Genomic DNA, 26,188 nt, shown 5'->3' with positions numbered 1-26,188 from the left:
AAGTGACTTTCTCTAGAACTGTGCATTAGTTTATTATTTTTGGTAAGTCTATTATAGGTTTTTGTTTGTGGCTACCATGAAACTTACAAAATATCTTTTGGTTGTAAAGGATGGTTTTCTAAAAAGAAGATTTATTTATTTTTATTTTAAAGGAGGATTTAGAGAGAAAAGGAGAGACAGAGAAAAAGAGATTTTTCCATCCACTGGTTCCAGGAGTTATATTCCACACTAAATGGTCACAGCAGCCAGCAGTGAGCCAATCCAAAACCAGGAGTCAGGAACTTCTTCTGGATCTCCCACATGGGTGCAGAGCCCAAGGACTTGAACTACCCTCTACTGCTTTCCCAGACCATAAGCAGAGAGCCAAATAAGAAATGGTGCCGCTGGGACACAAACTGGTATACATATGGAAAGTGGAGGATTAACCTGTTGAGCTAGCACACCAGTCCAGGAAACAGGCTGTTTTGTTTTGTTTTGTTTTAAAATTTATTTTATCGTTTTTATTGAAAAGTCAGATGTACTGGGGCTCGGCGGCGTGGCCTAGTGGCTAAGGTCCTCGCCTTGATCCCATATGGCCACTGGTTCTAATCCCGGCAGCTCCACTTCCTCTCTGTCTCTCCTCCTCTCAGTATATCTGACTTTGTAATAAAAATAATAGATAAAAAAGAAAAGTGAAATGTACAGAGAGGAGGAAATACAGGAGAAGATCTTCTGTCCGCTGATTCACTCCCCAGGCAGCCGCAACAGCCGGGAGCAAAGCCAATCCGAAGCCAGGAGCCTCTTCCAGGTCTCCCATGCAGGTGCTTTGGACAATCGTTGACTGCTTTCCCAGGTCACAAGCAGGGAGCTGGATGGGAAGTGAGGCTGCTGGGATTAAAGTCCATTTCCAATTTCCCACAAACTTTTTAAAGCCATCTCATGGATGAATTAGAATTATGTTTTCCTGAGGGGTTTATTTTTCTTTGGTGCTACTAACCTCTCAAGGATTTGTTTTTGTTTGAAAAGCAAATGTGATAATATTGCTAACATGCCTCAAAATTGGCTGACAAAACTGTGCTCAGTAGATGCTAATTATTGTGAAGGGTCAATTTTTTTTTTCGACTGAGTGGTTCACAACTGTGTAATAAGCTCTTGGGTAATTAATTGAGGACTTAGTATAGGGATAGAAATGCATGCATCCAGGAGCATGAGTATAAATATTCACACGGAGAACTGGAAATCATCTGAGGTTAGTTGGGATGCATATGACATAGTGATATCACTTTAACTCCCTTTTACAAAACACTTAATTATAAAACTGGAAAGAAGCAGTAAGTGGTACTCTGAGTTCTGAAAGAGGAGAGCACTTCTTTATATCCCATACTCAATTGCAGTCAGCTGTCCTGACCTCACATCAAATTGTATTTTTTTTCTCTACCCATCATGCATTTCATTGGATGCAGGCGTTATATTCCCAGAATGTGATGATACAGTAAACAATGAACAATATTAATTGTGACTGAAGATATGCATGGGAAAGTCTTCCTTCATGGAATCTATGTGGAATTCTAAGAGCAGCCATGGTCACGTTAATCAGACAGTTATTAACCTAAACTGCAGAGTGGGAGAGTTCAAAAAGTGCAGTGTGCAAAAGCTTCAATAAACCAGAAGCCTTTTAGGCTGGTGATTTAAGAAAGCTTTACATTTTTATTTCCAATTAACCTATCAATAGTGATGTCACTTAAATACTCCTAAGGAATATTATCTCTTCATTATTGCCAGAAAACACGCTGCCCAATTTCATAGCTCAGCTGTTCTCATGCATGGATGGACAATTTGAATTAACTCCAACCAAAGCAAGATCCTAGTCGTAAAATTTAAGTAATTAATATGAGACTTCAACTAGTCAAAGAAAATAAAATGGATAATGTTTATTTGGGGCATCAAAATTATAGTGCTACAAAACCGCTCTAACTTTCTGCTTACCCAACTTAGCATATCAATGGAAAAATTATTGTAATCCTCGCGCTCGCTGCCAATACCACTGAATACAGTGGCAGTGAATAAAGGCTCTTGGGAAGCTATCTTAAAATCAAACTCTTGAAGAATGATTGTGTCATTATATTATGTCCAAAGAAATGTGGACAGCAGAGATGTGAGTCTTTTCCCTTTTGCCTGCTCTTGGTGTCTTGGTAAAGTTGGCTGCAACAGGGCATCCATAATCCTCTTGATCTGAAATTTTGGCACTTGCAGCTTTGACACAAGGAAACCAGCATTCATCACAGGACGAAGGAATTAAAGCGGCCAGGGAGAGCCTGTGGTTTCTAGAGGTCAAAGTCCACCTCTGGTTTCTCTGGGTGGCAACCAACGTACTGCATTGACAGGAATGGATCCTCCGGGAGGCTCTGTGGGACAGCCCCTTGCCTACATTTTCTGGGATCCAGAGGCTCATCTGTTCCTTGGCATGCAGCCCCTTTTGCCATCTTCAAACCCAGAAACTTAACATCTTCTTCCCTCTAATCTCTGAGCTCTGTTTCAGTCCTTTCATGTCTCACTCGTTGACACTCGTTGATTATGTGGGGCTCACCCTGCTCACCCTGGATAGTCTTCCCACCTGGAGATCCTGAACGTAAGCACTTATGCACAGTCCATTTTGCCACAGAGAGCCACATGTTCCTACATTCCAGGGACTAGAGGGTAACCCTTTTTTGGAGTGCTTGGACTTTATTGTGCCTGGCACAAGGAGGCGAACATATTGTGTGTGGCTCCCTCATTTTGTGCTCTGGGCCTGGCAGTACCACTTCCATCCACAGCTTAGCTCTCCTCGGGCAGCCCCTCGTTCATGATTCCAGCTCTCACTCTGCCCTAGGAACTTTGTTCACTCTCTTGGGATCTTCGAGAATGCAGGAGTGGAGGGGATAACAACACCTGCCACATGGACCCTTCCATGCCTCAATAGCTCTCCTTGGCTGTCTAATGCTACCCATACTTCTAGAATAATCCTGTCATCTAATTATCTTCAGGATCCAAGCCAACTTGCATGCCCATAACCTTTCTTAGTGTACCTTTCCCTAGTTGAAATCATGCCTCGAAGTAGTTGTTAAGGAGTGAATAGGAATTGGCTTATTCATAGTCACCAGGAAAGAAAAAGAAGACAAAGGATTCATGTATAGACAAGCACCAAGACAGAAACACTCTGAATACCTTAGAACATTAGGAAGAGACTACTATAGTCCCATGTTGTGGTGCCAGGCTTAAACTTACAAGGCAACATCCAGAAAACATATGTATACATTCTTTTACATTGTAGTTAAATTGTTTTCTATTCTGCATGAAGGTTATCTTTGAGAGAATGTATGATATTTGCTTTTGGGAACTGCTTTATTTCATTGAGCATAATGATCTCCACTGGGGACCACTTTGTTGCAAATGGTAAAATTTCATTCTTTTTAAAGGTCGTGTAGTAATCCATGGAGTATATTACCATAGTTTCTTTATGTGTTCCTCTTTTGATGAGCATCTGGGTTGTTTCCACGTATTACTATTGTGGATTGTGCTGCTATAAATATAGGCTTACAGGTCGAGTTCTCATATGCAGATTTCACTTCATTTGGATATATTCCCAGTAGTGGGTCAGCTGAATCAAATGGTAAATCCGATTTCAGTTATCTGAACACTCTCCATCCTGACTTCCAAAGTGGCTATACTAGTCTACACTCTCACTGAAAGTGGAGTTTGATTCCTTTTTCCCCACGACACGAGCAGGTGTTGTTAGCAGACCTCTGGATGTAGCTTATTTCACTATTATTCCCCAAGTGGTCATGATAGTATAGTCTGGTAGAGGCAAAAATCTGCTTTTGTTTGCTTTGAAAGTTTTCATTTCATTTTCAAATACAAATGAAAGCTTTGCTGGTTAGGTTATTCTAGGTTGACAGGGGCTTTTTTTCTTCTTCTTTAGAGTATCGGGTATGTCATTGCCTTTTCTTCTGGCCTGTATGCAAGGTTTGCTCTGAGAAGTCAGCTGTGAGTCTGAGTGGTGCTCACTGTGGGTTAGCTGATGTTTCTCACATTCATATTAAAGTATCTTTTCTTATTCAACTGAAGAGAGTTTGATTATGAAATACTGTCATGGGGATAACTTCTGGTCAAGTCTATTCAGGGTTCTCTGACCTTCCTGTATTTGGATTCTCCTTTCTGTCTCCTAGCCAGGGAGATTGTCATTTATTATTTCGTTGAATACATCTTTCAATCCAACTTCTCCTTCTGTACCTTCAGGTTCTCCTACAACACTTATGTTTGGCCTCTTGATGGTGTCTCTGAATTCTAGAATTTTTTTTCACTCAGTTCCTCTTGCCTATTTCTAAATGAGCATCTTCCCATGTGATATCTTCTAAGCTCTGAAACCTGCCCCAGTTACTCTATTATTTAAAACTTTCCATTGTGTTTTTACTTTGCTCTACTGAATTCTGTATTTCTAACATTTCAGTTTGAATCTGGTGCAGTGCCGCTAACACCTGTGTAACTTACTCCTTGGACTCCTGCATCCGTTTCTTGTTGTTTTTAAAGAGCTTTTTTCAGCTCTTTATCTGGCAGTTCGTCAATGTCCTCCTCAACTAATTCTGAGACTGAAATCATCTTTTGATCCTTTGCAGGGGAGGCATTAGTGTCCTCATTCATGGTGCCTGTGCCCTTGGTCATTGCAACTCAAATTAACGGACTTCTCTGCTCAGACCCGTGTTGACTTTAAGCTGTGATGTCCACCAGGTCTGCATATCGATGTTAGTCCTGTCGGGTGCCTGGTTCTTTGTTTGTGGCTGTCATACCATTCCCTCCAGCGAGTTTTATCCCAGGAACCTGTGCTGAGCTCCTGCCACAGGCTTGGTGTCCAGCTCCACTCAAGTCTCTCTCCACCTGTTGTGATCCTGTGTCATGGCCATGTGGTTGTCTGCTCAGCCTTTCTCACTCTGACAGTTCAAGCAGCACCGAGGACTGATTAAGCACCAGCTGTGTCATTCGCTATTCGTGCTCCTTGCAATACATAGGTTGCAATCCAAACCTGTTTGGGACAGACCTACTAGATGCCCAGTTGCTATTACCTTCCTGGTGGGACCAGCAAAATGCATTTGTGGTATCAGATTGTGTGGAAGACTCTTGAAAAGTCGGATGTGGGTTCTCCCCAAGTTTGGTGCATCTGAAGCTCACTGTTCCCTGCCCTCCACCTCCTGCCCCAGATACTTTCGCTACAGTACTGTGAGAGGAGGAAGAGCGGGATTGCACACTCTACCCCACTCCTGCACCCATCCTTGGGGACTCTGCTGCCCAGATGCAGCTTGTGATCAGATAAACATCAGCAGAGCCCACAATTCTGTGGCTTGATTCATCTCCAGGATTCCCAGTGATCTCCCCTTCCACCTGGTGGAGCGTTGGTACCCAGTGGGGTTTCTGTTCACACCCCTGCTTCCTTGTGTCCACATATCTCCAGCGAGCTCTTTTTCAACATCCTGCCCACTCCTATGACCCAGAATTGTGCCCTCTCCGATTCTTGTAGGCTAACCTTCCATTCATTTTAACATTTCCTCACCTTATTCTGCCATCTTTTCTCCTTCTTCTTCAGACGTGCTGTTCAATTTACACTTGAGTTAGAAGTTTCCTCTCTGGGACGATCTGCTATTGTGATATGCTGCCTTTTCTTTTTGGGGTAACTGTGCACAATAGTTAATAATAAAACCAAAACATTCTAATAGGCCCTCAGATTCCACCTAATTCAATTGCAAATATAATGAAAAAAATGGAAAGGTTAGCCAAACACTCCTCATAGCTGCTTGGAAAATAATATACTGCAATGCTATTAACCATGAGAATTGTCATTACATAGTAAAGGTCACTGTCAAGTTGAAAATCACTCTGTCCTTTGTTCCAGCAGGGCACTGGGGGCCAACTATTCTATTATCAGAGCATCCTGTAATGATTTCTGTAGCAGCAAATTCTGGTTATGCTTCCTGGGACTTCATGGTTTCATCCACATTCCTTTAGCATTTGCTTCTCATAGCTTCACCCAACTCTAAGCATCTGTGGAGGTCACTATTACTGAAACCTCATTTAATCTCTGGTTTAAGGGGGAAAATAAGAATCATTGTGATTTGGCAGCAAGTAGTTAGGTATTTCAAGAAAGCTTGAAATACTCTGAGCTCACTAAAGCTTAACTTCCTGTGTCATGAGAATGGAGATGTTTCCTAGCACCGAAAAGCAACATTCATTGAGTCAGCTGTGATTAACCAAGAACTTAAATGTCAGGAATGGTGGGAGGTCAGATGACACAAAGACAATGGGTGTATTCCTGTCCATGTAACAGCCTGTGGGTGAGGAATTATTTTGGCATTACCCTATGACAGATCATTAGCTATACAAATGGTCCACAGTTAAGTCCCTCAAGAAATAACACACAAAAAATGAACCATTACTTATTGGTGTGATGTTCTAAATAAATTCAACTTCCCATACATAATCTGGGATTGTTTCAGTCACACAGAATCATGAAAAATAGGCTGTGGTGAGGCAATGGTAACATGAAGACTATTCGCTGGTGACAATTGCAAGGCTTCTTTGGGGACATGCCTGGGCACCCTTTAAAGCCAGGAGTACCCTGGGTTAAGTCTGAAAAGCTTCAAGACTTAATCAAATTCATATGAAGCATTCAGGGAGCCAAACCAGATACTTTGTATTTCACATGCCACAAACATGCATATACTACAAAGTATAGCTTTTTCTTACAACCTAAACTATTAGCTACTTAAGAAATACTAAGGGGTGGGCATTTAGCTCAGTCATGAGAACATCCACATCGCATACTAGGGTATTTGGGTCCCATCTGCAGCTCTGAATCCTCATGCCAGTTTCCTGCTAAGGTAGGCTCTTGGAGGCAGCAGTGATGACTCAGGGGACTGGGTTCCTGCCCCTCCGTGGGTGACTGCCTCTTGGCTCTAACTCTGCCTATTGCAGACATTTGGAGAATGAACCAGCTTAGAAGAGAATTCTTATATCCCAAATAGCCATAATATCTATGATTGGGCCAAAACCACAATGAGGAGCAGGGAACTCAATCCAGGTCTCCCATATGAGTGCCATGAACCCAAGCACTTGAGTCAGCACTACCTCTCAGAATGCACCCAGGCACTCCCATCTGGGATGTGGATGGGCATCATGACTGCTCAACCAAATGCCCACCACTCTTTGTTCTCTCTCTCTCTCTCGCCTTCCCTCCTTTATTCCTCTTTTTACCAGCCTATTTCTCACTCCCTGACTGAAACTTGATATTTTCTAACTGAAACCTGGTAAGTTCTAACCGAAACTTGATATTTTCAAATATCTCTGAGAATGAGGAGAGATCATGGAGTTTCATCTTACAGATGTAGATCCATTAAAGAAAGTTGATGATATGTATGGTTGGTCCCTGAGTGGACTGTGTACTAGAAGCTTGGTCCCAGTATAAGATATCGAGACATCTTTAAGAGCTGGGACCTGATTTGATGTCATGAGCTCACAGGGCACCCCCCACCCTCAGAAGGGATTGATGCCCATCTCACAGGTATAGGAGTGAGGGTCTGGTGTCTCAAAGAACTGGACTAGTGAGTGTAAAGAGCAGGTTGTTACAGAGCAAGACCACCCTACATGTTTTGTGAATTTTCCACTGTTTTTTTTATTAGATCAATTCCCATGATGATGATTTTATAAGTGCTATTCTGGGTCACATTTTGGCAGCTACAATAAAATCAGCTGAGGTCAGAAAGCAATGAGAGAACCTATTTTTCCTGAAACAAATGAGTCTCCTACATCCAGACACCAGAAGGATGAAAGTGAAATAAATTACTTTCCCAAATGTATTTGAGGAGTTACAGTTAAACCTATTACACGTAAGACTGATAGTGGAATGAAAAAGAAAATTAAACCCTTTTATAATTAATGTTGTCACAAGGAGAGATAGGAGACTTGTAGCCAGGCCTTGATGGAACTGTAACCACTAAAGCTAGTGTCTAAACCAGTTGGTTCGTTCTGACAGTTTGTCCAGACACCTTACACCAGAGTCTAGGTCAGCCGGAGCATTTCATCCTGTTGCCTTATCACTGTCACCCCCAAGACGTTTCATTTTTCTAAATTTTATAGGATCTTGAGCTGTGCTCAAACTTCTGCTGCTCCCAAGGAGGCGGGAAATCAGCCCTATATTGAGGCTGAGTTACCACGGAAAGGTTGAAAGCGCTCAGATGAAGAGCCAAGCCTACATAGAAAGCTGAAATTGTGCAAATCTGCCCAAGCAACAAGGGAGCCCAGGCTCCTGAGTACCTCAACCCTGAAATGCACGCCGAGGGAATATTAGCCCAGGTTCTGGCCCCCCTCCTTCCTCTACTTCAGCTTTTTTAAAAAAAGATTTATTTTATTTTGATTGGAAAGTCAGATATACAGAGAGGAGGAGAGACAGAGAGAGGAAGATCTTCCATCCGATGATTCACTCCCAAAGTGGCCGTGACAGCCAGAGCTGAGCTGATCAGGAGCCAGGAGCCAGGAGCTTCTTCTGGATCTCCTATGCAGGTACAGGGTCCCAAGGCTTTGGGCAGTCTTCTACTGCTTTCCCAGGCCACAAGCAGGGAGCTGGATGGGAAGTGGGGCTGCTGCAACATGAATTGGCACCCGTATGGGATCCTGGCACACTCAAGGCGAGAACTTTAGCCACTAGGCTACCACGTCCTTCCTTCAGTTTTCAAGACCACCCCTCGTCTCCCTTGCTACTTCCCTGCCCCCCCCCCGATTTAGTTCTCACATGTTCTTTGTAAGGAAAATAAATACACACAAGAGAATGAAAGCAGGAGAATGTTTAAGTCCTTGCAGGCTCTGGTATGGGACCGGTATGTAAGATCTGTGTCTACCTATCTCACAGTACCAGATCCCTACACCCTCTGTCGCTCTCTTCATCTTGAAATGTTACTCCCATCACGCAATGAAGCCCCATTCACTCACAGATCCACAGAGTGCATGTCGTAGCAGTTACACAGAGGAGACCCAGTCCCTGTGCACAGTGGCCCAGCATCTCTTGTCTGAGGCCTCCCAGTGTCTCACATAGCTAAACACTGTGACAACCCACAGGCCAGCTCCCTTCTTCAGTCTCTCACCATTTTCTCCGGCCCCGTGCTCCATACCAATGTCTCATGGCTGCTCTGTGTGCCACCCCTGCCTCTGTGGTCAGGTAGAACTCTCGTACAACTCCCAGTGCCTTGTTCGTTTTGTCTTCGAAACAAAGCTCTTGAGTAGCGAAGTCAAGTACCAACAGTTCCTCAATCACAGCATGCACTCACATCTCCAGGTCTTGTGTGATGCTGCTCCAGCTATCCAGGGTGCTTTCCCTTCTCCTTTATTTGGAGAATGCTACTAAAAGTGTACAGATTCAGCGTAGTAGTCACCACCCCCAGGAAGCTGGCCCTGACCACCGCCACCCCATCCTGGACTTGATGTCTTTTTTCATTCCTTGAGTGCTTTGTGACTGCCTCTGTCAAAAACTGAAATATATGTAATAGTAATTGCCTTATCGACTCACTTTCCCCCCAACTAGATTAAAATCAATATCAATAAACAAAAAAAATAATACACTTATCTGTGTATGACCAGTGGACTTTCTAGTGTTTAGTTATTGTTGATTGAGTGTAGTCACCGTAAGTCTAGGAAGGAAGACTGAGAATGCTAAATCTGTAATTATGTTATCTGTAACAAGGGATGCAGTGGCTAGTGGACCCTTCCCCTTGGAAAGAGAACAGGGTCGAGAAAGACATCCAAGAGGAGAAGATGCAGGTTCTGACCTTGAAAAAGTTCCAGATCACATGCCTACGGAGGAAAGAAGGCGACAAGAGCAGTGGCGTGTGGAAGGGCCTGGACACTCAGTCTTTCTGTCACCCTTGAGGTTATGTTTCCTAGAAGGTCGCCGGCGTGTTCTAGTTACCCTTCGTCACCCAGGGTTGTGGTCTCATCTACTGGAAGTGTAAAAATACAGACACTGGATGGGTGAAGAACATATAAGATTTAATTAAAAAGGAGGGGAGGAGAAGAAGGGAGGGAGGAAGAGAGAGGGAGAGAGAGGGAGAGAGAGAGAGAGAGAAACTCCTACAGTAAAGACACTCCACAGGACAAATTTCCTAACAGGGAAATCGCTGGGAGGAGGGCCTTGCACATCCCATTCTGTGGGAGGATTTTCCCAACAATCTTTTGAAGTACACTTTAACGGTCATCTTGCTGTACACCTGTCTTGCTTACTCCATCAGTTTGGCTAGAATTCTGCCCGGGCGCCCTCCCTCCGCTAAACTGCTTTGAGTTATGCACAAATGATTTGGGGAGTCTCTCCCAAACGCTGTTACTTTATAGCCCTGCTCTGGTTAAGCTGTGTAATTCCCAGCGGCACCACTCAACTCACCTCTTGTAATTTAGTACCCCAGGTGTCTTCGTGTGTGTGTGTGTGTGTGTGTGTGTGTGTGTGTGTGTGTGTGTCTGTTGTTTTCTAACTAAGTCTTTAACTCTTACCTTCTTATCTTATCAGGTCACAAACTTTCTGGGTTTTCAATTGCCTGTCTTTTCACTGCCAGCCCTTGTTTGCCTAAGGCTTACTTCCTGCACTAACCTTCCCAGTGCCTTGAGGCAAAGTCCACTTTTTAGCTTGAGTGGAGTACTTGTTAGAGACCATTCTCCCACTCCATAATATAGCCTCTTGCCTTCACTTCCTAGCTAAATTCAGCCTAATTTAACAAGCTTTTCCCTACCCACATCATTAGAAGAGTGACTATAAAAATTAGATTCGGGTTAACAGTCTCCCATGTAGGCACTAGTTTGTGTCCCAGTGGCTCCACTTACAATCCAGCTCTCTGAGAAAGCAGCAGGGGATGGCCCAAAGCCTTGGGACCCTGCACCTGTGTGGGAGACCTGGAGGAAGCTCCTGGCTCCTGGCTTCGGATTGGCTCAGCTCCGGCTGTTGCAGCCACTTGGGGAGTGAACCAACAGGCAAAAGTTCTTTCTGTCCCTCCTTCTCTCTGCAGATCTGTCTTTCCAATAAAAATAAATACATTCTTTAAAAAAAAAAAGAAACAAAGAAAAAATTAGTTTCAGAGATAGGAGAGAAAGAGAGAGAGGAAGAGGAGAAAGAGGAAGAAGAAGAAAAAGAAGGAGAAAGAAGAGAAGGAGGAGAAAGGGAAGAAGAAAAAGAAAAAGAAAAAGAAAAAAAGAATCAACCAAGGCCTGAATTGGGCCAGCAGACTGTGGGACATGTTTAAGGATGCAGACAGGTGCCGAGAAGTTTAAAAAAAAAAATCCAGTGAGACACCCCACCACCACCACCCCAGGTTTCTGACTTAACTGAACGGCATTGCCCTCGACCAAAATTCGAAATGAAAAGGAAAAACTGCTTTAGGAGAAAGGTAGTAAACTTGGATGCTGCTGTTGAATTGCAGCAGGTAGAGCATCAGAGATGGGTTTAGGAATCAATTGGATATGTGATCTGAAGTTCAGAAGAGTCTAGACAGGGATGCAGATCCGCCTTGCAGTGTTCCTGGAGTCTTGTTCTACATCGACATTTTAATATTGTCTCATGAGTTTTCAGCCATCAGTGAGAACTTCTCAGGGAGGGATCGTTGGTCCCTCCTCTGCCATTGGCCTTGGAGCAAAGTGCTCAACTGCAGGTTGCACCTCTTGCCACAGAGGACACTGCTACTAGAAAAGCTCAGTGGGTTCTCGCCTCTGCTTAGTGCAGAATGAAAAAGGTAGGAATCGGTTCCAGACAGAGAAGTTTCATTTGCAAACTGACCAGATCAACGTAGGAAGAAGAAAGGGAAGATCACTTCCCGAGAGAGAGCCGGGTGGTGGGCTACCTCCTGAAAATAGAAAGGATGTGACACTGAGGATTTTACAAGGATCTTAGGATTGTAAGCGTTCCCTAATCCCTCCATGTCTGGGCGGGAACCTGCGAGAAACAGGTTCCCCATTGGTGGTCTCTCAACCAATTAGGAAATGGCTGGGCATTTCTTGGGCCACCCAGTTGAAGGTTGTGGCAGGACTGCATCCGTTTGACAGGCTGGGAATTACAATGATGGAGAAGCTGAACTGGGTGGGGCTTATGTCCTGTTCCATCAATTCCTGCAGCATTTTCCTGGACAATGCTGAGCTGCAGAGTTTATTCTGCCATTCCTGCTTTGAAGAGTTTATGGGGTCCAAGCTAAGTGGCATTTTTGCAAAGCAACAAATTGTGCTTTACCTGGCTAATTTGTCTCACGTAACTTGCACTGAATGAAACATATTCTAAATCCAAAATTCCCTGACAGTGATAACACTGTGAGAGATATAGGAGGTGCTCAAACTGCTTGTAGTTGAACCTCTTTTATTCTGAATCTCTCTTCACAAAAGGCTCCGTGGAAACTGCTTGTGGATCCAAGTTCTTTCTGACAATTCTGGAGGGTTTGGTGTTTAAACAGACAGCTTGTGGCAACCAGGTGCAAACATTACCAAGACCGTTGGTTGGTTATGTATTTTTAATGGAGGAACTCATTTTTTTTTTAATTCAAAAGATTGAATAGAAACATTCATCATTAAACTTGAATATCAACCAACCGCTTTTACGTACACAGCAGGGAAGATTGCAATAGCACCCAGAAAAGTTTAAATGGTGCATAACAAAAATTCTCAGAGAAGCACTAAAACCAATCATTCCAGGCAGCATGGTGCATTCATTAGTCACCTCACTGTGTTGCAGACTGGCATCCAGTCAATGAAAAAGACTTGGCATATTTGTTTGTTGATTCAAAGCAAAGGTCTCGGATGTATTTCCTAATTCTTTTCAAAATGCTAAGTAGTTCAGCCTCTGCCACACCAGCTAAATAGATTTGATGTATTCCCGCAGCCCTGTGATCTGGAATTTTCTATGAAGATGGAGAAAGCGTGGTGGTCAGAGTCAGGCTGCAGTAAGTCACTCCGATGCTCTCAGCAAATAGGCCAGTGTGGGTGCCCGATTCACCTGTTGGAAACGTGACTGGAGTGGAACCATCTTCAACCAATTTCATTTTCCTTTTTTTAACAGGTAGGAGATCAAATCATTGAAATCAATGGGGAAAGCACAAGGGACATGACGCATGCCCGGGCCATAGAACTCATCAAGTCTGGAGGAAGACGAGCGAGGCTACTGCTGAAGCGAGGCACGGGTCAGGTCCCAGAATATGGTGCGTTTCACATGTTGATTTGCCTTTTTTTCCGTTTCTCCTGGATTTCCTACTTGTCCAAGCTTAGGTTTGTTCTCTATAGTTCAGTTCTCTGTTTCAACCTAAAGATGCATTTTGTTATCAGTGGATATGTAAGCACATATGTCCATTTAAGCCCACAGTATTTATGCGTGTGAACTTTTTGCTTTTGCTCACTTAGTTAGGGAATGCTTCAGATAGCAACTGTACAACCTCTCAGGGCATCTCTGAGCGTGCGGGGATGTCCAGCACCGCTTACGTAGATGACAACTTTTGCAATTCGGCTGATGGAACTCTGTTCATTTGAGTCCACAGTAATTTATCAATGCATTCCTTAAACTGCTTGTGTATCAGATGGTCCCAGAGGATTTGTAACTGGGCCAGGGGACAATTGCAAATAAATCTTTAGTATAGGAAACTGAAAATGCAAACTCCATTTAGGGCAATAATTGCATTTCCTTGGCATTTGGGTCGGTAAAGAGCGGTAGAGATAAAGGGTTGACATTGTGGCATACTGGACAGAGCAGCTGCCTGCAGGAAAGACATCTGTAGACAACAGTACATGCTCCAGCTGTTCCATTTGCTCCAGCTCCCTGCTGAAGTACCAGGGAAAGCAGCAGAAGATGCTTTGGATCCCTGCCACCACGGAGGAGATCCAGATGAAGCTCCTGATTGCTGCCTGATCCAGCCCCAACCCTTATGGCCATCTAGGGAAATGAACCAGTGGGTGAAGATCTCTCCCTGTCATCTATCTATCTCTCCCTCACTCTCCTTCTCTCTATAACTCTTTCAAATAAATAAATCTGAGAGGGAGGTTGAGAGAGAGAGAGAGAGAGAGAGAGAGAGAGAGAGAGAGAGAGAGAGAGAAACTCCTATAATATCTGTCCAGGTTAGGGAAAGAGTAAACACTGATCTGAACAATGGACTCCAATTGTTGATCCAGATAAAGTGACTCATTTCCACCCCCTCCATCCCCTTACCCCCAAAAAATGTTCCTGAAAAATACTGTCTTTCAAACTATACCTTTTGCACTTGCTTATCTAAATAACTGGCCCACATCTCATTTAACAAGGCAAATCTGTGTCCAGCACTCGATTAAAGCCAAAGACCCTTAACTCGGTGGTGTTTCCACTGTCTTGCACACACCCTAAATTCTGCAAAAAAAAAAAAAAAGAGCTATAAAAGCCTTGCCTTCAGCTGGAAAAATATTCAGAAGTTTCTGTAAGGCGACATCTGTGTGCAAGGAGATATTTCGTTCCAATTCCTGCCCTTAACACTTGGATCTAATGAGCTATTTTAAATATTTATATTAGCAGTAAGGGCAGGCTCGATCCTGCTAAGTGGCATGGATATTAATCCCTTTGTAAAGAATCTGAACTCTTGGGGTAGAGTAATTCTTGAACCCCAGAGCATTAACTGCTTTAGTCAAAATCAAGAGAATTGGAAAATTCTATCATTTCTAAAATTTTTAAAGGTATGGTTTACTCCCTGATAGATTTGACTATGATTGATAACAAGGAATTTTCACAGGGCTAACATTATTCTTGCAAGTTCTTCTTGAACAAGTTCATCTGACCAACAGGAGTACCCTAGGTTTTCCTTTCCTTTATTGACCCAATATTGATTCCGTATTCTTTCAGCATCCACCACTGTGGCTACTTTAACTATGAGCAGTTGCCAGCCTTTGCTACAGCTCACACTGTAATGCAAAAACCATGAGAACACCTCAAATCGTCTTGAAGAAAACAAACAAAAAGCGGCAGTGGCTTAACAGGCTAATCTTCCAGCTAACAGGCTAATTCTCCACTGGCATCACACATGGGCCATATCCCAGGTGCTTCACTTCTGATCTAGCTCCTTGTTAATAGCCTTGGAGGGCAGTGGAGGATGACCCAAGTTCTTGGGAGCCTGCACCCATGTGGGAGACCTGGAAGAAGCTTTGGGCTCCTGACTGGATGAGCTCAACTCCAGCCATTGTGGCCATTTGGAGAGTGAATCAGTGTGTGTGTGTGTGTGTGTGTGTGTGTGTGTGTGTGTGTGTGTGTTCTCTCTGTAAATCTGCCTTCCAAACAAAAATAAATCTTTTTAAAAGAGAAACAGAACCGGGCCCGGCGCAATAGCGTAGTGGTTAAGGTCCTCGCCTTGCAAGCCCAGGATCACTTATGAACGCCAATTCAGATCCCGGCAGCCCTGCTTTCCATCTAGCTCCCTGCTTATGGCCTGGGAAAGCAATCGAGGACGGCCCAAAGCCTTGGGACCTTGCACCTGTGTAGGAGACCCGGAAGAAACTCCTAGCTCCTGGCTTCAGATTGGCCCAGGTCCAGCCATTGTGGCCGCTTGGGAAGTGAATCATCAGACTGAAGATCTTCCTCTCTGTCTCTCCTCCTTTCTGTAATCTGACTTTCCAATCAAAATAAGTAAATCTTTAAAAAAAAAAAAAAAGAAGGAAAGAACAAAAACAAATTGTGGACAGTAATTCAAGAACATATCAAGATTTTTGGCATCACCTAAACATGTCTTATTAAATTTATGTTCTTTTTCATGTAATAATGTTTATGTATTTATTTGAAAGGCAGAGTTACAGAGAGAGAAACAAAGAGAGGGGAGAGAGAGATCTTCCATCCACTGCTTCACAGCCTTAGATAGCCGCTTGACCAAGGCTGGGCCAGGCCAAAGCCTGGAAGCAGAAGCTTCATGTGGGTCTCTTGCACGGGAGCCCAGGGGGCCCAAGCACTGGTGCACCTTGCACTACTCTTCGTGTACCTCTGGCAGAAAGCTGGATTGGAAGTAGAGTAGCTAGAACTAGCACCAACACTGATGCCACCCTTGAAGGGTTATGGCCTTAATCCCCACCACCTGCTCCCCACCCCATGCCACAAAGCCATCCCTAAAGTTAAATTCTTATTTTTTTTTTTAAGATTTATTTTATTTGATTGGAAAGACAGATATACAGAGAGAAGGAGGGTCAGGGAGATCTGTCAGCTGATTTACTCTCCAAGTGATCGCAACAGCCAGAGCCAGGAGCTTCTTCCAGGTCTCCCACGCGGGTGCAGGGTCCCAAGGCTTTGGACAGTCGTTGACTGCTTTCCCAGGCCACAAGCAGGGAGCTGGTTGGGAAGTGGAGCAGCCGAGCACAAACTGGTGCCCATATGGGATCCTGGCACATGCAAGGCAAAGATACTAGGCTACTGTGCCAGGCCCATAAGGTTAAATTCTTACATTAACAGAGAGTTGATGATAATTATATTCATATTTGTAGAACATGGTGAGCTTCTCAGGTACCTTTTACCTTTGACCTTAGACTGTTGATGATAAACTAACTTTAAAGTTGATGTCCCGAGACACAGGACCTGGTAGAGCAGATCAACCTCCTCTAAGGGATTAGAATAGTCTGAAAAAAAAACAAATGTTGCCAGGAAGATATAGGGATCCAATCCACATCTCTGAGGGTAATTCTGTCGAATAATATTTATGGGGTCCATGGGTCCCCAAGACTGCTGGAAGGGATTCAGGGACACAGAACACCGTGGTACAAACAGCTGAGATTCAGTGAACAACGTAGCAAGGTCCAGGTGCGCCAACATGGGAAGAGACTCAAGCAGGTGCTATTAGTGTCAGCAAGGAGATTCGCTGAGCCTCGCTGTCGCTCCAAGGTGCACTTTGCCTCCCTCAATAAACACACCGTGACACAGCAGGCCTCTATGTGGATTGGTGAGCCAGCAAATACATCAGAAGCTCCACCAAGTCACACAGGCACCCTGCTCCAAAATGTTGAACTCCAAGAAGGAAGACAGCTCCACTCACAGTGTTTGCATAAACAGTTCAGGCAAAATGAGGTATTTTTAGCATTTAGTGAGTGTTTTATTTGGCGCTAGGGGACAAGTTGCCAATCATGTTACCAGATGCATCTGCCAAGAGCCCACGCTGCAAGTAGTCTCTGGCTTGCTCATAACCCCGAGTACCCCATAATGTGATCATAGGAATAACCACATTCAAGGACTCTGCAAATGGCCCCAACCTACAAAGGTACTTAAAAAAAATTCACCAAAAATGGAGTTAAAACTTGAGTTTATTTGATGTGTATATTTGAAATCCATGATTTTTCATAAACTTTTTACAATATTTTAATTCATTTTCATTTTATTTGAAACTTAGAGAGAGCGATTTTTCATCAACTGGCTCACTCCCCACATGCCCACAACACTCAGGGTAGGGCCAGGGAGAAGCCAAGAACTCTCTCTTGGATGGCACTGGATGGCAGAGACTCATAGTTGGCTGCCTCCTGGGATACACATTAGGAGGACCATAGCTGGGACTAGAGCTAAAGTACCCTGACACAGGATACACATCTCAAGTGGTGACTTAGCTGCTAAATCAAATGTCTGCCCCCTCGCACAAAACATGCATTTTCCACGGTGTTTTTTAATACAAGGAGTCCCCATAGCTAAGAAAACATCCTAGTTCTCCCAATATCCGTTAAGTAAACTGTATCATGAAATTAAATATTTTTGCCCCAAGAAGAGACAGAGTGTATCTTAGTTACATTCTCAAGAAGAGATGAGGGCAGCAAAGCAAACATAACAGCTTCGAGGACAACAAATGAAAACACCCACATTTAGCAGTAGTTTGAACCAGGAATAGAATTCACTTGGTCGTAATGGACTCTAATCCCAAAGAAAACTTAGTTTACTGTCAAATAGAAATCTCAACTTGTTGACCTTTTAAGAGCTTACATTTGACATAAAATCCATCCTTAAAGGATTGTGAAAAAGGGTTTTCAGACTCTGCAAGAGACTTAGCTCCCTCTTAGGCTCAGGCTTAGCCCAGCCAGGAGAAGAGGGAGTGTTGGTGATGAGGAGAATATAATGGTCTGTAGTCTGTATCTACAGAATTCGGAGTTGAGAACTACATGGAAGCAAAACCCTTATCTGGGCATTCCCACGTGTCAAAGAAAAGCTGAGCCCACTCAGGAGAGAGTCAGAACTCTTGCTGTGAGCCCTCGGGAAGATCTGTGACACAAAGATAAGCCCAGGTACAACGGACAGAAGAAAAAAAATTACCATGAACAATCTGTCAGATCATTGGCTGAACGCAATCAGCATGGATGGCACTGAGCCGGAGGCAGGACTCAATACACCGGCCATTGATAATGACCGTGAGCTGAATTGTCGGGTGGGACACCTCAGCCGATCCACAGGCAGAAGTATACTAACAGCCAGGAAGGTAGGGGCTGCTCACAGATGCTTGGGCAACAGCCGCAAGGGCAGTTGGAAGATGAAAGAGAGAAGTTGCTTTTAGGGTAGAGTCCTTGAAAAACAAGCTCAAGAGATGAGCACTTCAAGTCCGCTCTAGTGTACAGGATAAGAATGTGTTGATTACAATCTCAGTATTAAGTGTCAGTTTCCCCTCTCAGCCATGCATTTCAGCAACAGCCAGGAGTAAGGAAATGTGAGTCCACGGAGCTGAGAATAGAATCAACAGACAATACATCAAAAACAGCCCCCCTCCTTAACTCCAGGTGACCCAAATGAAATCAAGAAAGGTTAAAAGGGAGGGAAGTAGGTGTCATGCTTGTAAAACTGCACAGGAATAAATTACACAAATTATTCCCTGCCATGAAAGAAAGGTGTCCCTCATTAGCATTCAAGGAAGACTACAGGAGCAAGCACTTCATTTGTAAACCGAACCACAAAGCCAGAGCCAAGGTCAGTTACGTGGGCTCTTTGGGTTAGAAAACAAATTCCCAACCCAAACTATTACAGACCAAACTGGGAGCTGTGCCTTGCTCGTGTTAACTATTCAAAATCTGATTAAAATGCAACAAAAATAGAAGGACATTTTTTTTTCCATTCTCGGTCAATGCTCTGGCGTTTGATTCTGTTAGGAATGAACGGGGCAGGTCTTAATGAGAATAGCATTATGGGGAATACAATGGTCGGTGACCCCAGGAAGCCAGGCAGGTTGGAAAGGTGAAGCAGAATTCTCACATATAAACAACCCAGAGACAAACCAACACAAAACGCCAGCAATGGAAAACAAAGGGTTGGTCAAGGACTTGCCCTAATCCCTACACTTCCACCGTCAAGGTTAATTGTATCTTGAATAGGTTTTGACTAGGTGACTGGCCCTCGGTTATTGAAATTGTTTACATTTTGTAAGTATAATAAGAAGCCCACTATGCCAGTATCAAACATATCTGTCGGAGCTAGTGATTATAGCTATAGGAATGAAAATGAAACAGAGCTGTTTACCCTGTAAACTCGAGAGACCTTAAACTGTCCTGTAAACATCCGGTTAAGCAGAGCACATCTCCACTGAGATGGCAATAACCTGTCGTATTTGTTCATCCTTAAGAATAGACATTAGAGGACCCAATGCCGTGTTACAGCAAGTTCAGCTTCCGTCTTTGGCCCTGGCATCCCATGTGGGTGCCTGTTCAAGTCCCAGCTCTTCCACTTCCAATCCAGTTCCCTGCTTATGGCCTGGGAAAGCAGTCGAGGATGGCTCAGGCCCTTGGGCATCTGTGCCCACTTGGGAGACTGGGAGGAAGCTCCTGGTTACTGACTTTCAGACTGGCTCAGCTCCAAGCCACTGCAGCGTTTTAGGGAATGAATCAACTGATGGAAGCTCTCTCTCTCTCTCTCTCTCTCTCTCTGTGTGCTTCTCTCTATAAATCTGCCTTTCAAATAAAAATAAAATAAACATTTTTTTTAAAAGACACTGGAAAGTAAACACAAGCATACCTTTATAATCTTGTTTCCGATGAGATTCTCAGGAATTTTTTTTCCCAGTGATCTTATCAAGAATTTCCAGTGGTATATCCCACTAAGTATGTCATCTGTGACGGACCCTGAAGAAAGCACCATCTGGTAACATCACGATTATTTCCTACACTTATGTGCCAGACATTTCTCAGGTCCCGAAGGCAGCACTCAGTCCTTCAATGAGCTGCCAGTCACACACTAAGGATACCACACTCGTGGTTGCTAACATAGGAGTGGCTGATGAAGAGGTTGCCGAGAGCCTGCTCTCATATAAAAGAAAGTAAAATAGGTTTTGATTCATTATTCGTGAAATTTCTTAAGGGCTTCAAGAAGGGATTAAACCTCTTTGAAGAGCTCTTGGCTTCTGCAATTTGTGAAGTAAGGGCTCTGTAATGTTTACACCGATGAGGTGTCCTTTTCCTGAAGCTAGGACTTGCTCAGGATAGTTTCATATCTGGATGTTCTGAACTCCAAGTTAGTGAACCAGGAACTTCCTCTGACAGCTTTCGCCTCCAGTGGCACTCAGCTGCTCTGGGAACCTGGCATGAGTCCCTTGTATCCTGGGCGGTCAGAGGCACGCTGGTGTGTGCCAAGGTCAAAAGCTGTCACTGCCTTACCCTCTTCCTCCAAGGCCACGTTTATGGGAGCAGGTGGTAGCTCTGTAGCCTTTGCACGAATTTACATGCATTTTTCATAGGGCGGCAAGCAGCTTCCTTCAACAATAAATTCTCAAAATTAATTTCAGCTTCTGACATTCATGGTTGAGCGTATCTTCCTCTTCCATGAGCTATTGCGGCAAACACCTTCCTCGGAGGAGGAGACACTGGTAGATCACTCAGGGAAGGGACTGGCTCTCTGGGAGAATCCATGACCCTGGCCTACGTCACACACAGAGAACAGCATCCTTTCCAGCTACAGGGATTTAGGCAAGCCTGGGAAATTCTCCAACCATGAAACATGCAATAAATTGTGATTTCAAGGAGCCAGGGGTTTCCTTAAAGAACACACAAGTCTGAAATCGCCATTCTGACACTCAACCAAAGCCTCATTTATTCTCTTGTAATGTTTTCAAGATGAGGATGAACTCTCATTTCTTTCTTTTTATTGAGAATCAGATTTTTACATAGTCTTATGTGATTTCCATTATGCTCTTTTCTCTTTATGGTCACACACACACACACACACACACACACACACACACCTGCAATGCTTACTTGCTAGGAGTTTAGGACTCTGATAAAGTACAATTAAATCCCAAGTGACCAAGAAATACAACAAGAAGGATCCATTTTAGCTCTTTGTTGTTTTTTTTCTCTAAGATTTTTATGTAGTTAGTTTAAAGCCAGAGCAACAGAGAAAGATGATGGGAAAGAAAAAGAAAGATTTTTTTTTTTTGCCTTCCCTAATGGCTACAGTAGACAGGGCTGGACCAGTCCAAAGCTAAGGAACCTGGAACACCATCTGAGTTTCCCACATGAGTGGCCAGGACCCTCAAACACGTGGACCATCTTCCACTGCCTTCCCAGGTGCATTAACAGGGCTCCCAGTTGTTCCAATAAGCCTTTCCAGAAAGTGCTGTTTGGGGGTCTAGGAGGAACATTGTCTTCCTTGTCCTAACATCAAGCTGAGCCCCCCTTGAGAAGGCTTCTTACCAGATAAGTCCAAGAGGAAAAAAAGCATTCTTAACAGAAACACTGCTGAGGACTGCCAGAATATTCGAACGGACCTCAAGGCAAATCCAATAGGTTTGTTACTTGGTGAAGGTGTAGACACAGCTTATGAAAATCAAAGATCAATAGACAGGATCACACACAGAAACCTGGAAAATCTTGTTATGTGGAAAATGATAAAAGCTTAATACTTCTGTAAAATGACTCCCATATCTCCCTCCCTCTCTCTCTCAATCTCTCATACACACACTCGCACACACACATAACAATTTTAGGGCAATGATTCAGCCTTTTAAATACACTGATGGCTGTGCTCCCTGCCCCCAACTCTTTGCATATGCTTTCAAGAGCCAGAGTTGATTTGGCCAAGTACTTTGTATTTTTTTTTTAAAGTGATTTCACAAGCAGTTCACAGAATTCCGTGCCCTGATTATGACAACATTTTTTCTCCTTCATTTGTGCTATAAAAGCTAGGCCCATGGGAATTTTTATTTCTTATTGACCTCTTCACACCTTGACAGCCACCTGCTGCTCCAGTGCGTCCTAACCCTTCAACCTGGCTCCTCCTCTGCCCATCTGAACCACTCTCCACTCTGAGATGTGCAACCCTTGAACCTTGAAGAAAGAGATTCCTCTTGTTGTCAACCACATGTCTTTCTGACCATCTGAGCAGTTTTCACTTCCCTCCTTACAGAGTCTGACCCTGTGGCTTCTTCACAAGAGTCCTGACTCAAGAAGCGCATTCTATTTGGGAGGGGGAAAAAAGATTTATTTTTTAAATTAATTTATTTGAAAATCACACAGTTACAGGATGGGGGCCAGGCCAGACTAAAATCAAGAACTTGATCAAGATGGGTGTCAGACATCCAAGGACGTGGGTCATCTGCCACTGCTTTTGCCAGTTGCATCAGCAGGGAGCTGGATCAGAACTGGAGCAGCTCAGACATGAACCGATGCCCAAATGGGACACCAGCACTGCAGGCAACAGCTTTACCAACTACCACAATGCTGGTCCCAAGATGAGCCTTCTCACCTCTTACCCAGGCCCATTGTATACTTTGGTGCTCACATGTCCCAGCTGTTTTCTCTATTGTCAAAAAAAAAAAAAAATGAGAAGGATTTGATTCCTTTGAGGAATTTACCAACAAAACCTTGCCATCCAACATTCTCTAAACAAAAGCCCATTATCATAAGACATGGGGCCAGAGTTGTGGCATAGTGAGTTAAGATGCCACCTGCTACCCTGGCATCTTGTGTGCGTGCCCATTTGGATCCCAACTGCTTCCCCCACTAATGTACCTCAGAAGACAGCAGAAGAGGGCCCAAGTGTGGAAGACTCAGATGGAGTTTCTAGGCTCTGGATTTGACCTGATCAATTTGGAGAATACACCCGCAGATAGAAGACTGATCTTCCCACACACCCACCATCGCTCTTTCTAAAAAGTAAATGGATTTTATTTATTTGGAAATCAGAGAGAGAGAAGGAGAGAGAGAGAGAAAGAGAGACAGAGGTGTCCATCTCCTGGTTCCTTCTTACGATGGCCACAACAGCCAAGGCTGGGACAGGCTGAGACCAAGAACCAGAAGCTCCATTCTGATCTCCCGTGTGGGCGGCAGAGACGCAAGTACTTAGACCATCCTCCGCTGCCTGCCCAGGTGCATTAGCAAGAAACGGGGTCAGAAGCAGAGCAGCCAGGACTTGAACCGATGCTCTGATACGGGATGCTGATGTTGCGAGCAGCAGCTTAACCTACTGCACCACAACTCCATCCACTTTTACGAACTTTCTGAGGTGCTCTCGTGTGTTCTCACTAAAGCAAAACCCACAAACTTGGAGAATCATGCACTCTTCAGTATATTCTCGTGTGTTCAGGATTGTTTCCTGGCTAAGACATGTACCGACAGAATAACCTACTTTCACGCTTCTGTGCAAATGTAGGCGATCTTTCCCATGATCTAAGCAACAAACAACTATGTGATCTCATCGGGACCCTGGGTTTTCGGCTGGACACCCTACACGAATAATGTGTACATGGAGTATGCCTGTCACAGCCAGCAACTGTCATTTCCTCGCATTTCATAATCATTTCTACTCGAGCCTTCATGGCTGTTTATTGTCTACTGGGCCCTTGCACTTGACCTTCTCAGCCTGGAGTTTCCCAGCATGTGTTTCTTTCAAGCCTGGTAAAGGCCATGTTTGAAAGCCACATGAGAGCCTACTCTGCATGATGCTAAGACAGCTTAATCATCTTTGCACAAAAGTACTTGCATCTTGGCACGGCTAAGTGGTAAGCTCAATTATTAAGTCCCGGAATATAATTCCCACTTCCGGCGTTCGCTGGTAAGCACTGGCTTCCTTACCGCAGACAAGGTCTCCTTCCCAATTAACCCCCAAGGTGTTAGATCTGCTGGGCAACACTCCCTTCGGATGGTAGCCCATGCCTGTGGAGCTGAGTGGACACAACAGCGGGGCTTCACAGGCACTGACCAGGGCCTCTCATTGACCTCAACAGCCCAGAATGTCCAATATAGGCAACGGACCCTCATCCTTGGTCTGAGCTAGACACAGGCTAAGATGGTCCCCCTTGAGACCCACTTCAAAGCCCAGATCACAGCAGGTGCAGATCAGGCAAAACAGGGCTGTGTTTCTTTTTTTCAGCTTTATTTATTTATTTTTTTTTTCTTTCCAGAAATCAATTACATCCAGCTAGTCAACTGTGAACTTTGAATATCAATAAGCAAAGTGTTAGAGGGGAGGCAACGCTAAGAAATGTATGAGATTATTAGCAAAAACATAGATATAAGTGTGGTAGGGACACATATCTGCATATTTTAAACGTTTTCAAAATCCAAAAAGATTACTGTGACGGCTTCTCAAATGACAGCTGGTACTGCTGACACCTCCCATTGTTGTGAGAAAATTCTACAAGCATTCAGATGTCACCATCTCCTATTTGGCTCACAGGTGCAACTCCTTGAAAGCACCTCAGGATGCCCTCAATATTTTATGGAAAACATATATACAAAGATATATAAACTCTGTGTTATAAAGCGCAGTCTTTCACTAATTTCACTGGCCGCATGTGTGATGGGGGTAGCTTTCCTTAAAGTCTTTATCTGACTATCTAGATGGTTTTTATTTGCTCTAAACACACTAAGCAATCTCGATGCTAACAGTAATATGTCTTTGTCACTGGTTCTGTTAATTCTAATGATTGGTCCTAGGCTGTTCCTCCCCTTCCTTTAGGAATGGTACCTTCCAGTCTCTCCATGTGCATGAAAAGTGACAAGCATGGGTCCCCATATTTCTACTTATTGGGCCACCCTAAAGACACGGTTTGTAAACTCTGCATGAATATTATCTTTCTCTAATGAGCCTTGATGTTGCATATATATATATATTTTTAACTGGTGTGTGATGCTGTCTTTCGTAGTAGCTTGTCTAATTACTGCTAGAGTTCTGGAACACAGCTGTGCATGACAAGATGGGATGTATGGGTTCTTGAACCTTTGAGACGCACCACGCTGTGGGAGGGGATGGGTGCAGCCAACAAGGGTCCCAGCAGGAAGGCAGGTTGTTGGAGGAACAATGGAGGCAGCACTAGCGGAATTCAACCCCCCACACTCCTCCAAAGCCTCCTTAGGCTCCAGTACAAGTACTTCCACGGACTTCCTCACTGTCCCAGCCTCTGTCACCCTTTCTGAACCCAGCAGAGACACACCTGCAGCCACCCTGCATTCGAGCCCTAGGACTCTGACCTCTACCTGGCTGGCAGCTGCATCCGGGCGGCTCTGTGCCAGTTATGCCATCAGGACTGGATCTCCTCACCTTCCTTCCTCCATATTCAGTGATGCACCAAGTTGAAAGGGAAAAGGATTTCTGAAGAACTTGATTTGCGACCAGTTGTTTTGAAAGCAATCGAACTCCATCAGCGTCCACTAACCACCAGTAATTCCAGATGGTCATTTGCAGGCGTTAGCTATGTTCTGACCTAACGCTTGATAAAAGTTCGTAAGGGAAAATACAAGGTCCACAGAATATAGGCGAAGGTAGGGGATGTGACAGCTTTGTGGCTGTGGTTCAAGCCGCCGCTTCACCACTAGAGGGCGCCCTTCACGTAGCTCTAGTTCCATGTCACATCCCACAGCGGTGTGTGGACAGGGGTTGTAAAATGTCACTTTGTTTTCCTTCCCAAAGCCGAGTCTTGTGTTCTGTCTCCACAGTCAACCATGTGAGCGTGAATCAAACTGACACATTTCTCAATTCTTGTCTGAGTCTCCTGAACCCACGCTGTCACAGCCACACAGCATAGTCCCACTAACTCCATTCAAGCCAGCTCTCTGCATCTTTTTTTCTGAAACTGTTAATGACCTCACTAAAATTACTATTCAGGGCTGACCTAGATTTAACATGCAAGACGGTGTTATTCACCAAATAGATTCTTGAATCAGCCACAAAGCGTCTCCTGACCAAATAGTTTTGTGCTGGTAGAAATATACACACACACACCCCATCCCCATC

The 26,188-nt window shown here is 44.1% G+C and overlaps 1 protein-coding gene across 1 annotated transcript in view; it reads left to right on the top strand.

The window, feature by feature from the left end:
* MAGI2 (membrane associated guanylate kinase, WW and PDZ domain containing 2) overlaps positions 1 to 26,188 on the top strand; it is a 902,006-nt gene that overhangs the window by 849,498 nt on the left and 26,320 nt on the right. The window contains exon 20 of the mRNA XM_058657499.1: positions 13,076 to 13,214. Within this exon, the coding sequence (XP_058513482.1) occupies positions 13,076 to 13,214 (139 nt within the window). The remainder of the gene's footprint in view (positions 1 to 13,075; positions 13,215 to 26,188) is intronic.

Source organism: Ochotona princeps, chromosome 32, assembly GCF_030435755.1.
Source record: "Ochotona princeps isolate mOchPri1 chromosome 32, mOchPri1.hap1, whole genome shotgun sequence".
Lineage (NCBI taxonomy): Eukaryota > Metazoa > Chordata > Mammalia > Lagomorpha > Ochotonidae > Ochotona > Ochotona princeps.
This window is presented reverse-complemented; position numbering and strand designations above follow the sequence as displayed.